Source organism: Pholis gunnellus (assembly GCF_910591455.1).
Source record: "Pholis gunnellus genome assembly, chromosome: 9".
NCBI classification, from domain to species: domain Eukaryota; kingdom Metazoa; phylum Chordata; class Actinopteri; order Perciformes; family Pholidae; genus Pholis; species Pholis gunnellus.
In genome coordinates, this window is record NC_136535.1 from 22,278,255 (window position 1) to 22,294,153 (window position 15,899).

The 15,899-nt window shown below is 43.3% G+C and overlaps 1 protein-coding gene across 1 annotated transcript in view; it reads right to left on the reverse strand.

Moving 5' to 3' along the window:
- The window catches only part of ankrd13b (ankyrin repeat domain 13B), a gene marked incomplete at both ends in the record, with an annotated part of 33,536 nt that extends 18,347 nt beyond the window's left edge, over positions 1–15,189 (reverse strand). The window contains 3 exons of the mRNA XM_079166113.1: positions 607–731; positions 2,247–2,382; positions 15,082–15,189. Coding sequence (XP_079022239.1) covers positions 607–731; positions 2,247–2,382; positions 15,082–15,189 — 369 coding nt within the window. The remainder of the gene's footprint in view (positions 1–606; positions 732–2,246; positions 2,383–15,081) is intronic.
- Between the last annotated feature and the right edge of the window lie 710 nt (positions 15,190–15,899).

The window sequence follows — 15,899 nt, forward strand, 5'->3', positions numbered from 1 at the left end:
TATATCGGGGAGCCAGCTGGAGCAGATACACAGGGAGACAGACTGTGTGAAGGCAGTTCTCTGCATCTGTTCTCTGCAGCGGCTTCAACAAGATCAGCTGCACCTCAATGCTCTCATAACCGCCAACCTTCGGGCTCTCCGCTCTCAGCTTGTCCGTCGCTGCTATTGTGCCTTTAAGTGTTGCACTCCATACCCCTTCAGGGGAAAGCGATGACTCGAATTACCCAGAGACAGCGTGTTTTGCAACATTGAGACATATCATTTGACTGTATTTCCCTTGTTGGGTAGTACACAAAGTTATTAATACCTTCAAACAAAACCAAGAATATTTTATCCTAAAACGAAGATTAAGAAGTTAATATTAAAGTGATTAATCTACATTTCCAAAAGACTGCATCTCTGCTCAGAAACTCCCTTGATGTGCCTTTGTTAGTTGTGTATGTATGTATGTATGTATGTTTATGTATGTCATTTTAGTGTGTTTGTGCTTCCAGGCTTGTTTGTGTCTATTCAGGTGTGTGTCGTCATGGATAGGACTTTTTTTCCCCATGTGTGCATCGATGTATATGTGTGTGTGTGTGTGTGTGTGTGTGTGTGAAATCCCACTTGGCGCAGTCGCTCCAGCAGGACGGGGATGCCCGCCAGTCTCTTGGCAGTCCTCTGGTAATCACGGTAGCGGAGCACGAGACGCACCAACTCCGGATCTCTTGTACTCACGGCCTCCTGAAGAACTGAAAGAGAGAGAGAGAGGCAGAGAGTAAAACAGAGCCAATCACTCAGACCTCATCTAAAATGAATGTACATGAGCAATTTAAGGGGGGGGGGGGGGGCAGCAAGGATTGCCGAAACTGAAGTAGGCCAAAGTAAAATGTACAACCAATTACTGCAGCTCGCCCATCATTCTCTCTCTCTAACAGCAAATCTGTGAGTAGAGGCTCAAACGAACAGCTGAAACAATCTATACCTGCTGTTTCACCTGCTGACACACGACACAGTAATCAGATTAGAAGGGGAAAAAAAGATAACTTAATGATGCACCACAGACTCCCAGAATCATTCATGAAAAATAACAAAGATCTGATTTTATAGCGATTAATTCATCAAAATCAAGACAAAAAAAGGCCGTACGTTACATGCAGTGTCGCACAGACGGGAATGACGGTTAAAAACAAAAAGCTAAGGATGAGGGTGGGTAGACTGGACTCACACTGAAGGGTGGTAAATCAAATCAGCCAATAGAATTTCAAGGTTAAAAAATGAATTGATTTCATGCTTCATTAGTCTCCAACTGCCAGACCTCCACATTACATTTGCACAGTGCCTGCAGATAAGAGGAGTCTGGCAGGAGCCACCGTTGTTCTATGAAAGAGGTGGCGAAGAAAAGCATCATGAGTGGTTTGTATTTTCTAAAACAATCAAGAGGACAAAGATCTGCAAACCTCATTAAATAGAGCCAGTGGGAAATGTTGTTGTGTACCATTTGGTGTGTAATAAATGATACATTATATATGATCGTAGTCCTCTTATTGTGACCAAGGGGGCTACAACCACGACATTTGCAGAACCATTTGTGATTACGCTTTTCTTTGGAAGAAGGAACATTTTCTGGACGTATTCGTTAAACAATTAAATAAATTGATTAGAATTCGTCTTAGTGAGCTCACTAACAAAGACAGAGACACAAATAATAAAGAAATCTATTCACTCATAAAGCACATAATACATCAATCAAGGTATAAAACGGGTCATATCCATATTAATTAGTGGTTGGTTTGTGATTTATTTCTTGGTTACTAATGAATTATATAGAGATGAATAAATGCCTAAAATGACTCTGGGCTAAATTGTGTGAAATCTCTTTCAGTGTGAAGGATGGCACCTATTAACTAGTGCAATTACAGCTTTCAGGTTTATTTGCAATGACAGAAACTTTAAAGGAGTTAAAATCAAGAACATTCCTATCCTCTAAAGGAAGCAATTGAAAGGATAAACATGTCGTGGATTTAAATTCCTTTCAGTTCAGTTGATTCCTTTCATGGGAAATGTGATCATAAGTTTTAACCACCGGTGTAAAATTTAAAGCACCAATTGTCTCCACTACGATCATATCATTATACTGCCTTTGACAATGATATATAACTCACTCTAACCCCCCAACACACCACCCAATAATGCATTACATATGCTGCACATTGCTCATGCTAACGCAACAATACTTCTCCACACACACACACTCACTCACTCACCGGTCCATCCATTGCGGTTCTCCTTGCTGACATCAGCTCCGTGCTGCAGCAGGACCCTGGCACAGTCCAGGTGGCCCAGCGTGACAGCCAAGTGGAGAGGAGTCCGCCCACGAGGGTCCAGAGACTCTAAATCAGTCTGGATGGAAGAAGAAGGAGGAGGAGGAGGAGGAGGAGGAGGAGGAGGAGGAGGAGGAGGAGGTGAAAGAAAAGAAAAGGAAGAAAAATGAGAGAGAGAGAGAAAGGGGACAGTGTAAGGGAGGAGAGTTAGCATAAAGGTAAGAGGAGCAGACAGAGAAGAATGAAGTAGGAGGAGAGGAAATTAGGGTTAAGTGTGTGTCATTGTAGTTCTCTTCTATCCCAGACAGGGGGAGGGAGAAACAGGAATAAACACAATAGGGACACAAGTGTGAAGATGACGATAGAGAGAAGGAAAGAGACACAGTGCTAATTCATCTGTCACCACTCCAACATGACTGGGTGTTACACTCTATACTGTTCACTCAACACACTACATGTCGCCCACTTATTTTCTGGGCTGGATGGATAGATTTTAGTACAACTATCTGCTCAACACCCAGAGCGATTTGAGCAGCCTTCTGTCATCCTTCAAAAGGTTCAGAGCAGGTTGTCACTTTGAATCCCTGACAGGGAAATGTAAACAGTAAACTAAATAAGGAGCACAGTTTCCCATCTGCCATGCCTTGTTCTTTCTTCCTCTGAACATATGTAACTGTCTGACAACAACATTGATGAACAAAAAGCATAGTTAATGCTTCCGGCTTCACTTCGTGCTCTCAGCTCTCAGCATGTCAACGAGACCTCATTTGTCAGCCATATTACATTAGTGCTATTGTGTAACATCAATCATACCAATGCTCTGATACACTGACTTAACAAAACAATCATTGCTTTTTAAATCCCTCTCAAACATGTTAAAACTCATTTGATAGACACCTATGGATAATTTAAGATTCTCAGAAAACTAACTTATCGATGTCTCTGGTTTTGGTCGCATCGTTTAATTGAACAAAATAAGAAAGGCGGTTAATAGTCTGTGCCAAGCTAAGTTTAAAAAAACACTTCTGTATGTCTAAATTTGAGCCTTAAAAAACGCCAATTCTCTTCTCTTGTCGAGTGTTAGATGAAAAGGCTTCTGTAACTAAGAAGCTAGAGCCAGCTCAGCTTAGCTTAGCATAAAGGTAACATGTAACGTGTCATTATTGATCATGAAGTCTGAGAATCCCACAAGTGTTCCCGTGTCAAACAGCAACAGGGCCCACGTTAGTTACAATCTGTTCATTACAACATGAGCCGTGGTGCTTGTACACCTGATGAGATTTCCTGTCTCTACACTCAGTTGACTACAAGGCTGTATTGTTCCGCCAGAACTGCCCATCCCTCTCTCTGTCTGTCTGACCGCCAGGCCGCTCTATGCACCACTGTTTTCATGTCGAGTCTCTCTGCAGTGTGCTGCACTGATCTCAGGTCTGCCATCCAATTAAACAGACGCTGACAGCCCCCCATTATTCAGGACCTTTAGGCTGATCCACGGCCAGGTCTGTCAGTCAGTGGCAGGCTTGAATTCCACCTAAGGATTTCTCTCGGAGATAAGTAACTCAGAATCAGCACTCTAATAAAGAGCTTAATTGAGGAAGCTGTGGACACTTCTTTTGAGGAATAAAAATGACACTATTTGGAGAGCAATTTGAGTTGTTTATCATTTTAATATTTGAATTATGAGAAATATGGCAGAGTAGGTGAATTAGTAGGAAGAGGCCTGAGTCCTTATTGATCCACATAAATCCTTAAATCAAAGCAGTGGAGGCTGAGAAAATGAACTAAGGGTGAATTTTTAAGCAACTGAGAATAAACCAAACAACTCAACAACTCAATATGAGGAAGCTGCCCAGACTGTTTACTGCTCTTAGTGTATAATATCCTAATAAAAATGACTGGCAGCTACTGTCCAACACAGGTTTACTGCTGCGCTCTGAGAAACACACAGGGTGAGCAGAGCAGGAAAGACCCAGCAATTACATTATCACTCACTTACTGCGGGTTTCTGTTGCTGGTATTTGCAAGGGAAATGAGGAAAACCGCACGGGATACACACACACATCATAGAGCGTATGAATTCAAATACAGACACAAAAATAGAATATGTAGATACACATGCTTGCATAAAGGAGGACACTCACAGGCTCTTACGATGTTAAGAGCTGCCCTGACTGTTTCAGTGTGTTAATGGCAGTGCTATCTCTGTATGATCCCTAACTATCCACTCTTTGGTTAACCGTTCTCTGCTCTCCCCAGCTCTCTCAAAAGCAACCCTGACGAGAAAGAGTAAGAGTGAAAGAGGCAGACAGAAATAATGTGGCTACAGAAATGTATATTGAAATAAACTGCAACGTGCAAGACAGACGAAGGTGGAGAAAAAGAGACAAAAAGAAAAGATTGCTGTGGCAAGCGATGGCTCCGGCAAACAAAAAAAAGATATGGCAAGGTGTGAGGAAAGAGAACAGATGGAGAAAGAGAGTTAGGATGGAGGATGAAGGCAGAGAGGGGAGCCGAAGGAGACAACAACATGAGGGAGTCCCTCAGGAGCCGTGGAGACTGGGGAATAGAGGGTGGGAGCGTAGCAACGCAGGGGGAGAATGAGAGCAGTCGACGTTGTTTGTGTGTGCTGGATAACGAACATGGTGTAACATGCAAATAGAGCCTCATTCGGTGCTCTGTGTGTGTGTGTTCATGTGTAGCACAAGGAGGACAATGGTGCATGGGCAGCACAAATATGAAGAACTGTCAATGTCACAGGGAGAAAAGTCGAGAGTGAAGTGTCCATCATTTAAACAACACAAGAGACCCCAGACTGAATATTAATATGGAGTCTTTGAAAACATTTACCGCCCAAGTGGAACCTTTTCTTTTTTTTAAGAAAGAAACCCCTCACATATGGTTGTCAGCACATGAAAGGGGGAAAGAAGAGAGAAACAGAGAGACAAGAACAAAGCTGATGGTAAAAGAAATAGATGAGAGAAAAAGGGGAAGTAAAAAGAGGAGGAACTTGGCTCTTCTTTCCTTTTTGTCTCTTTATGCCACTTGTACTGTCTCACAGCAGTCCGTTCATCCATTGCTCCCCCTTTAAGTGGCTGCGTGTAATGTTGGTGATTATCAGTTTAAGCTTATTTTACAGCTGCGCTTGATTTCAATGACTCCGGGTGCAACAGCTGAGGGGGAACGGCTGAAACGCTGCACAGAGACACAAGGGGAGAAGGAGAGGAGGGAGGAGAGGAGGGAGGAGAGGAGAGAAAGAGGGACGTGAATAAGGCCTTTTGTGAGGCATCAACAAGCTGACGTGTACTCAGCAATGTTATAAGCTTTAATTTGACAACCTTGCTTAGCGTGACTTGCAATGAGTATAATGGATGTAACAAATAACAACTACTACCTAAATCACCACAGACGCCAAATAGACCGGTGCTCCTGTTCTTGCTTTTTTTCAACCGTTCTTTTACCGAGACGGGAGCTGCATCAGGTGCAGTTGAGCAGAGGTGAGAGCAGCTACAGAAGCTACACTTCAGTGGATTACGCTGCTGTTTCCCTGTCACCCCATGTTATATAGTTCACATACAGCCCTCTCCGATCCGTCTGCCTCTACATCCTCCCTTGTAATCACCTCACTGCAACCCTTTCTTGACTTTACCTCCCTCCCATGTCTCCACATGTTTCTGTTTAGCATCGCCCTTATTCCTATTGTTTGACCTTGCTCAAAGTAACAACGTCTTGACTGAGCGCATCATAAATCTGCTGCCACGTTCATATTTTCTACACTTCTTCTGAGGGGCCAGGCATCCCCAATCTGGATCACGGTCTTAATCTCGCAACCTGTCCATCGCCAGCTGTCCTTTATCATTGCATGTGTTGTGATGACACCTTCGAGCACATGTCTCTGTGGACTCAACGATTAGCATGGGGTTCATTTGGTCCAATTTGAATCAAAGGTAGCAGGGAAAGGTAGAAAAGCGGTGAGAGACAGAGATCAGAGTTAACAGAGCTGGGATTTACACCGTGAGTTCAAAATAAAAGTTCAAGACAGGAAGCTACTACAACCGCTATTGATGGCGACAGCGACATGCTAAGCTACCGTAGCTATTGAGCATTGCAATGCACTGAACAGCAACACACTAACATAAGTGGCACACACACACACACACACACACACAAACTCAGGCATGCATGTACATGTATACACACACACACACACACACACACACACACAGGAGCACCACTTAAACCACTCAGAGGTAATGTCCTCCCACCACTAAACACTGACCTGCAGACACACTGACATAATTACTGATTCACATGTGAACAATGTTCGGTTGAAAAACAAAACACACACACAGACATACATCACACACACGTGAAACTAAAGCATGATGAAGAACATCGAGTTCCCTTCCCCCACTAACAGAACAGGAGCTCTCTGGAGGAAATTGTTGATATCTTTTTAGGTTATCTGCTGATAACAGATAGTGAGGAAGTGTTTACTACACAGAGAGAGTAAATCGAGCACTTGATCACTGACATTATAATGATGCGATGTATTTCAAAGGCTCTTTTCGACGGCAGACATTTTAACTCGCCATAGTAGGAAAGGTGTAAACATTTAAGACGGCTCTGTTCTATTCAAGCGCCCCGATAAGCTACGACAGTGTGATAGTGAGCCAGCATGCACAAGCCCCGTAACCCAAAACCGAATCAGCTAAATGGAATCCAGCCATCAGTCATTTTTGCTATGTACACCTGTGCTTTTCCTACTATGACAAGACAAATGTCTTCAGTTAAAAAAACAGGCTTATTATGACAAAAATAAAAGCATTTGTTAAAAGATGAAACAAACCCTTTTCACAATGAATGTGTTCTCATACCAAGCGATAACCAAATGCATCTAAGAAATGTGAAAAGGTCATGTTGTGGTTTTACAGGTGGTTACGTGCTGGACTATTTCTTGGCAGAAAAACGGTGCCTTAATGGAGTATTTGCAGAACAAGTTGTGAAAAGTCTTCTTTCACCGTGGCAGCTCTGCATGTGTTGGATAAAATTTTGACCTAATGGAAGCACACTGTCATGTTTTCTCTTTCTTGCCTCCATTGATCTGCTTTCCATTCTTAGAGGCATTCTTTCTCTATTTCTCTAAAACTTCTTTAACGCCTCCAGCCCATTTGAAAAACTTTTTCTTACAGATCTGTATCTCTGTCCTTGCTCTATTTTTCTATTTTGGTTTTCAAAGTCCCCCTCACAATGTATCCCTTTGCGCCATTCCCTCTTTATTTTGTCTAAATTTTTCCTCCTGCCTTTCTCTTTTCTCTCTCCTTAACTCAATATCTACGTCTTATAATCAAACTCTTGACTAATTGTCCTCTCCTTCTGCTTTCCTCTCTCAGTTTTATGCGTTCCCATCTTGCCATCCCTCAATAGTGAGCTCAGTGGAGGTTGCATTATTGATAGGCATCTCTATCTATGGCATCTGCTCCTTCTCTCACTTCCCCTCCCTCCTTCTTCCCCCCCCCCCCCTTCTCCCTCCCTCAGTGTGTGCCTGGCCTGGTGCAGCTTGGCAGGTACTTAGGCTGACATCAATCTTTCATACAAACACCACGCACACACACACAAAACTGTGCATATAGTGTACAGAAGCTTTCCCAAAATGTTTGTGCACGGGGCGCAGAGGGGCAGGGGGTGGCGATGGGAGGGAGGAGTATAAAAATAACTTTTCCTCCCCCCATGCCTCCCTTCTCGCTCCTCTGTGATTCTACATGCAGCGGAGACTCTGACAAACGCTACACTGCCACGAAACCCTGATCCATTTTCTTTGAGGCACTGCTTGAAATACAAAAGGCCGGGACAATGATGATGAGCCCACAGAAGAGCAACAGAGCATCTCGCCAAGTCTAACGCTCATCTTAACACAGCCATCATTTCCACTTGTGCAGGTGCACTAAAGCACTGTGAAATCAAGGAAATAACAACAATTTACCAAATCATTGATGACAACACCGGAATGGCCTCCATTCCAGCATTATGTACTTTCTCTGTTTCACTGCACTTAATTCTTGACATCCCCATTCTTGACAGACAGATAAGCGGACAGACAGAAAGACGCAAAGATAGAGACAGACAAAGTACACGTGGGTAGGATGCTGTTGGACCTGACAGAAGAAAAAAACAGAAGAAAAAGAGAGTTTCTCTAATGTTTATCTAAAACGGTGATACCTATTTGTTACATTGAGCTGACAGACGTGCATGGCGACACAAAGAGAGAGAGAGAGAGAGAGAGAGAGAGAGAGAGAGAGAGAGAGAGAGAGAGAGAGAGAGGACTGGTTCTCACTCCTCACACCCACAGATGGAGAAAGCAAATCTTTTTGCTTGAGGCAGACAGCGCATACGCTATAAAAGAGCATAATCACGTAATGTAGCGGCTGTAGTCTATTGGAGTGAAACACCACAGCTGTCACTTTCTTTCCTGTGTTTATGTGTGTGTTCGTATGGGAGCATGTGAATTATATAGCAATTTCAGGTAAACCCAGTGGTTTGGCAAGAGTTGCACTTAGCCTGGGCTGGTAATGAAATCAGAGGGTCATTTGCTATCGGACATTTCGCATTCAACTGGCAGAAAATGTGCTGGCTCAAAGTAAAGGTCTAAAATGTATTGGTTTACATGTATTCATTTATTGGTACTTGGTACGTGTAACAACAGAGCATTTCTCCCTGAAAACAAGAAGAAAAGTCAGCGTATTGATTCAGTGTGTTCCACTACCAGGAATTGTTCAAATCTGTCAGTAAAAAAAGAATAATTATCACAAGCCTCACGTACAGGTTTCACTACCTCTTTACAACCATCGTCCCAAATGGATCAATATTACTCCAGCTGATGCAACTAGAGCTCTGCTTTTGTGAGATACTTGAACTTTTCCACCTGGGACAGCAGCAAACCCTCACTTAATGAGATTTTGAAGGGCTTTAATTTTAAAAATGCTACATCAGAATGTACAGGTACTCTCTGAGTGACACCTTGAGGTGGTCTGCTATTGACCTGTTGTGAAATGATTTTGTAACTATGCACCATTTCCTCTAAAATCGAATCTGAAATTAGACAAATCCCATTGCTTTGGGCTGGGGGCGTGGCCAAGCACAGGATAAGGGTTAGGGCTAGGGTTAGGGTTAGGGTGATAGAAAGGTCCTAGAGTCTTGGGAGTGGGCTTTACCCCCACTAAAGCTGTCATTGCAGTTTGATGGGTATCAGTCTCGAGTGTCTAGGACCTTGGGAAGAGGTTAAGGGGGTAATAACCACCTGAAATTAGACAAATTGTCTCATGAATGTGATTTGAAGTTCGCTCATTAATGAGATTTTGAAGGGCTTTCATTTTCAAATGATACATCAGAATGTAGAGGTACTCTCTGAGTGACACCTTGAGGTTGTCTACTATTAACCTGTTGTGAAATGATTCTGCAACTATGCACCATTTCCTCTAAAATCGAATCTGAAATTAGACAAATTGTCCAAAAATATCCTGTAAACCCTCCAGTATAATAATCAGAGTCGTGCATAGACTTTTTACAGTATGATTGCCTAGTAATGAAATCTGCGTCACCAAGTGCTTTCTTTATTTAAATTTGGACAACCAGCCCCATCAGACAATGATCCCAAAGTCCATACAATATTGCAATGGCACATCAACCACACAACAGTCACTGAATATCTTAGAACATCCTTGGTGCCGTGCCATCGCAGAACTATTGAACTTGACTGGAAATTCACCTTTGCATTAACATCTACCCAAATAATGGGATGTGACCCTCCGGACTGCATGGATGACATGACCACAAGGCTCAGGAGCTGCTCAAAGTTTGATGTCAGGATAGTTGAGCCCATGCAGAGCACGGCCTGGGTGATGATGACCTCCTACAAGTTGCTGGCAGGCCAACAAAACCGCATGAAAGATTAATACAGGGCAGAAGACCTACAGTCAAACATGGCAGTTGAAATATTCAGATGTGGGGATCTTATGCTTCTTACAAAGGATCGGTAGCACGGAGATGGAGAGCAATGGCCGTGTCGAGATGGGAACCCTATAGATTGGCTGCCTGATCACGATCTTAACCACACCCATCGTGCCAGAGTTTTGCAAGTCGAGGCTTACCATCTAGCCCGGCAAACTATCCCAACCTTAACCATTCCAATGCCTTACTTCAACCATCTGAGAGTTTATAAACGAGGGTTACCAGAGAAATACTCGAGGCAAATTGTGGCGGAAAGGACTCAATTACCCTTAAAATTATGTCTGATCCTTCCTTGGACTTCAAACTAGGAATACTTCATGTCCAGGACTTGAATCTCTATCGTCAGCATTCACACGTGTGCCATCCTGTCTGTTGCACTGGTCTAGGTGTTCAATCTCCTCTGATTTCTTATGTAGGCCTATTTGTTTCCATTCTTTACCACTTTCATTTCTTACTACCCCATCTTGCCTTTATTCAATCACCAATCCTCCTTTCCTTTTGCCTATAACTGCCGATCTCTCTCTCTCTCTCTCTCTCTCTCTCTCTCTGTCTGTCTGTCTCTCTCTCTCTCTCTCTCTCTCTCTCTCTCTGTTAAATGCTTTCAGCAGCTTAACTAAATCTGACCCTAACCCAGCCCTCATGGCCTCTCTTTGTAGGCTTTGCTGCACTGCAGTGAGGACTTGGGTCTCATTACACTGATGAAAGTAAGACGGGTGAAGCAGGGGTTGATAGCTGGATGGTTAAAGGTAAATAGGGAGGGAGGGAGGGCACCAGGGCATAGCAGCTATGAAAAAGGTATTCGGATGTGATTAGAGGAAACAGCGACAAGCAGGCTGAGAAGAGAAGAGAAGGAGCTTGGGAGGGGACAGGTGAAAGTAGATAGCAGATGGTTGGCATAAAGATTCGGGCCGAGAGTGATCACAATGAACCCGCGAGACTTAATTTATGGCTCCGTTCCCTCGCGCCAGCAACCCAGCATATGATTTTATAATGCTGATTTAACATTAGCACCTTGCTGAGGAGCGCGATGATCAAACCACGCACTGTGAAAGAGAGAGCAGGGGTCAGACACAGAGTCACAGAGAGGACAAGAAACAGCAATGAGCAGATCTCTTTGTCATTTCCTGCCTTCGTCTTGAGATAGACCATCCCTGTCTGCGTGGCTCTGTTCTTTTTCAATCACACTGGGCTTCTACGTCTGTTGCAACCCAGATGGACTCTGTTCATGGTCAAACGTCTGTCATTATTTCCCTCCCCACCGCCTCCCTTCTTCTTTACTCTCTTACTCTCACTCCCTTCTTCACCTTGGTTGCGCCTCCACTCCTCGGTTCAGTCAGTCAATGTTACCTCCTTGCTTTCGCTATTTCACTTCTCTTTACTGGCTGTTATTTGGCTTTGTTTTATGAATCTGGTGAACACAGCTAAAACGGTATCTCTCACTACTTCCTTTACCCCCCACTGCTTGTTATTCTGCCTATTTTACTACTCCTCATCTCTGTCTTTCCCTTCGTACGTCTCTCTGTGGTCAGCTGTGTGTCCCTGGCATTTACTCAACCACTCCTCCTGTTACTATGGTCAGTTTCCTCTCTGGCTTTGCGTCGTAACATCAATATCCGATGTGCCAATTATTCCACAGTAGCCTGCTGTGGCAGCATTTCGCTCCCCTCACTCACAATCTGCTACATGCTGCTCATAGAAGATTGGGCAAGCATAGAAGTCTCTACATATAGTTGTACAGTCTCATAACGCAAGTAGTGGGGAAAAGGCATTTTTTAAAACTTCATCAACCAGCCATCCATTGCATTGTTGTGGAAGGAAATAAGAGTGTGATCAGGAACAGTGCCGGATATTTGATGCCTGCACAGGGAAAAAATGAAATTACTCTCATCATTTCACCAAAGGTTGGGCAGGCTTTAAAAAAGCTGATATGGAGCCGGCTGTAGATTACCTTTATTTTACTGTGGCATAAAGCAGAGGTCAGAAACATTACACACTTCTTCTACAGCTGAGTGGGTACTGAATTCATCAGAGACCAACCATTATCATGCAATATCTGCATTAAGGTGATATAGGATCTATCACAATGCACTGTATTGTTAATATACAATATGCATTTTACGCATATGTATTTCCAATATTTTTCTTTGTCTAAATGCTCCCTCAGTCTTTTTCTGTCATGGCTGATGCTCACAATAGAAATCTTGAAGTCAGTTCAGTATGCCAGGTGTACTGTATGTGTGTATCTCAAGTGCATGCAAGATCTCTCTGTCAGCTATCCAAAGAGTGATCCAAAGAGAATATGTTCAATAAAACCAGTCAATGCATGGGACACAATGTCATAGTTATGCATAGGGTCTGTGTGTGTGTGTGTGTGTGTGTGTGTGTGTGTGTGTGTGTGTGTGTGTGCCGCCCTAGTATAAGCAGCACCATGCATATAGATGAGAGGCTCAGGTTACCATATGAAGTTAATTTGACATCCACTTTATGACATAAAGTGGATGTCAAATTAACGTCAAAATGAGTTTCGGGATGCGAAGTTGACATTAGACTAAATTAATTGAGGATGTAAACATGTTTGACCAGGCAAACAAAGCACTGCGTTGTACGATGCATGCAGAACCATGATGCATACTTACTTGTGCATGAACCCACACACACATACATAGAGAACACTCGCAATAGCAGGAGAGCAAGAGATAGAGAGGTCGTGTGAATAGTTACAGGTTTAGACTGAGCAGAAATTCATTAATAACGACAGGGGAACAGGAGAAATAAGAAGTGAAGCTCTGCTTTTCAGTTGTTTACTACCTGCCTCATCACAACTTGCTCTGATCTACCTTCAAACACAGATAGCTGATAGCTGAGGTCTCGGATCTTGGAGAGTGACCCTGGAGGTGGCATGAAAAGAGCAATGAATAATGGTTGTTGTGAAAAATGGAAAAGAAAAAGTCCTAATCATTGCCTTTCTCTCTCTTTTCTATTTCGGTTGTGATTCTTTTGAAAGCATTGAAAAGATTTAAAGCCATAAAAACCATAGAACCTATGAAATCCAATATAGTCAAGAAGCCATTGAAACATATGGTGTGGGTGTGTGTGTAGACATATAGCTTTACACAATAATTATAACTACAAGACAGGCTGTTGGCTAAGATCAAATATGAGGTCCTGGGTTCAAATGCACAGCAGAGGAGCAATAACATTTGCATCATATAATATTTATAGATACAAGGGTTCCTGAAAAATGAATGACAATGGGGTTGTGAGGACTCATTTATTGAGTCTCTGTGTAAACCAAACACATCAGCATAAATGTCACCCGAGACCTGTTCCGGTCACTAGCCTTAGAGTCATCCTGCATCGGTGTTGGACCACTTTTGGATTTTGACCAGTTGGTGGTAGTCAGGGGATCGCCGAAGTCATTGGAATTAATTATATTCAAGTTTCCAGCTCCCCTTTCAAGGAAATACGTGCAGGCGTTACCTCAGACATCGACTTGAATAATAGAGGTCCCTCTTCACTGTGAGGTGTATTCAGTTTGGCCATTTATCTCCCAGTAGTTATAATCATGGTCAAGGATTACATGGTAACAGTCACTTGCATGCTCCCTTACTGTGAATGTAGGGATTGTGGTAAACCAATTGATAGCTGCCTTTGGGGCACTAGCTGGCCATTTTGGTGTAAAGGAAAAGCTTCCCGGGTTATGATTTTGTAACCACGGGAAGGTAAGAGTGTGCATGAGCAGGGAAGTGTGTGTGGAAGCGTGACGTCTCGATGCATGATGCATGCACTGTTTGGTTGCTAACCTGCAGAGCATCTCTTATATAATGGCAAAGCGCTTCAGTGCATTTACAAAAAAAAGAACTGAATTTGTATGCATGCTCCTGCACAGTCACCCTCTCTCTCACACAAACACACACTCAATAATGTGATTCTTATCATATTATCGAGTCCCTTACCCTAAACTGAAGTAGTTTTACCAGTGGGAGAAAATGATTTGCCATGCTTTTGATTATGACAAACTTCAAATCTTCTCTGGAAACCTTACCCAATGCCTTAATGATTCAATTATTGGTTATACTGTGGTGGTGGCTGGCAACTGTTCGCCCACATGCTCAGTATCTGCATTGTCTTACCCACTCAAATATGGTTTAGGTGCCGGGGGGGAAGGTAGAGTCTACAATTGTGAGTAGATCGCAAAATATTGCTGCTTATACACAGGCATAAAGCCCCTCTTGACTCCAACAACACAAACACACACACACACACACACACACACACACACACACACACACACACACACACACACACACACACACACACACACACACACACACACACACGTACTGCAACACCATCAGGGTCAGCAATTACAGACATTTGCAGTTGGATTTTTTTCCAGGAATAAACTCCAGTTACAACTTCCCATGCCTATTAAAATGACTGGGATGGTGAATATTTTAAGCCCTGATGCAGTAAACAACACAGATCCTTGACATATAAAGTCTGCTGTGTCACTCTGTGAGTTCAATATGAATGACTAAAAGAAATAATATGTGTGAATGCAAGTGTGGGGATATCTACACGTGTCCCCCCTCCACCCCACTGATAACAATTTACTGCGCTATTCCCAGTTATTGAGCAGGTTCTTCAATGAAGTGGATGGCATCTACCACCTAATCTGTGGACCCACACGCCCATACAAACGCGTATAATGAAGACACAGGCCCCTGTGTCTGGAAGGAGAGAGGCGTTTGATCGCTCATCACCGTCTCACCTGCTCGTTCGCTGCCAGCTCCTTCTCCAGCTGTCGGTGTTTGTTGTGCCACACCAAATAGTGGATAGGATAGCGACTCTTCTCCGGAGTTTTCTTAGCAGAAATCATCCTCGGATCATAGTTTGCCTCCTCCTCTTTCTTCACTGTGGATTGTAAGGATACTTTGTTATCAATTCACGCTAGATAATCAAACGGATCATCCTTTATCGGCGGTGATGCCCAACGGCGTACAAGGGCAGCCTTACGCGTCAGAAACAGTGAATTACTCCCCGCATGCTCTCATTAGAATAACCGGCAAAGCCCTGTGAGAAGCATTTAGAGATATAAACCCCTCGTTGACTGCCTCCGTGTCGGCTACACCTTTATTTCTTAACTACCCGTTCCTCCACCTCTTACCACCCTCCCTCTCCCTCTCTCTCTCTCTCTCTCTCTCTCTCTCTCTCTCTCTCTCTCTCTCTCTCTCTCTCTCTCTCTCTCTCTCTCTCTCTCTCTCTCTCCTCTTAACACATCTATCCTCCTCCCATCCGGCGGTGACTGAGAAAGATGCATTGACAGGCTGCAATGAAATGGGCGCACACTCAGCCAATCCGCTGTCAAGAATGTTGTGATAAAAAACGAATCGTGAAAAAAAGAACCGCAGAAATTGTACACAAATGTTTAAAAGGAAACTATCTAGCACAACCCCTACAGGACTCTTGAAGTAGTGCTATACTGTAGGGGGGAAGCAAAGCATAAAGTGTTTTTGTTGTATGTCATGCTTCAGTTTTATGCATAACACCTTGCTTTGTTACACGTAAGTTAATTTCATTTAAATCAAA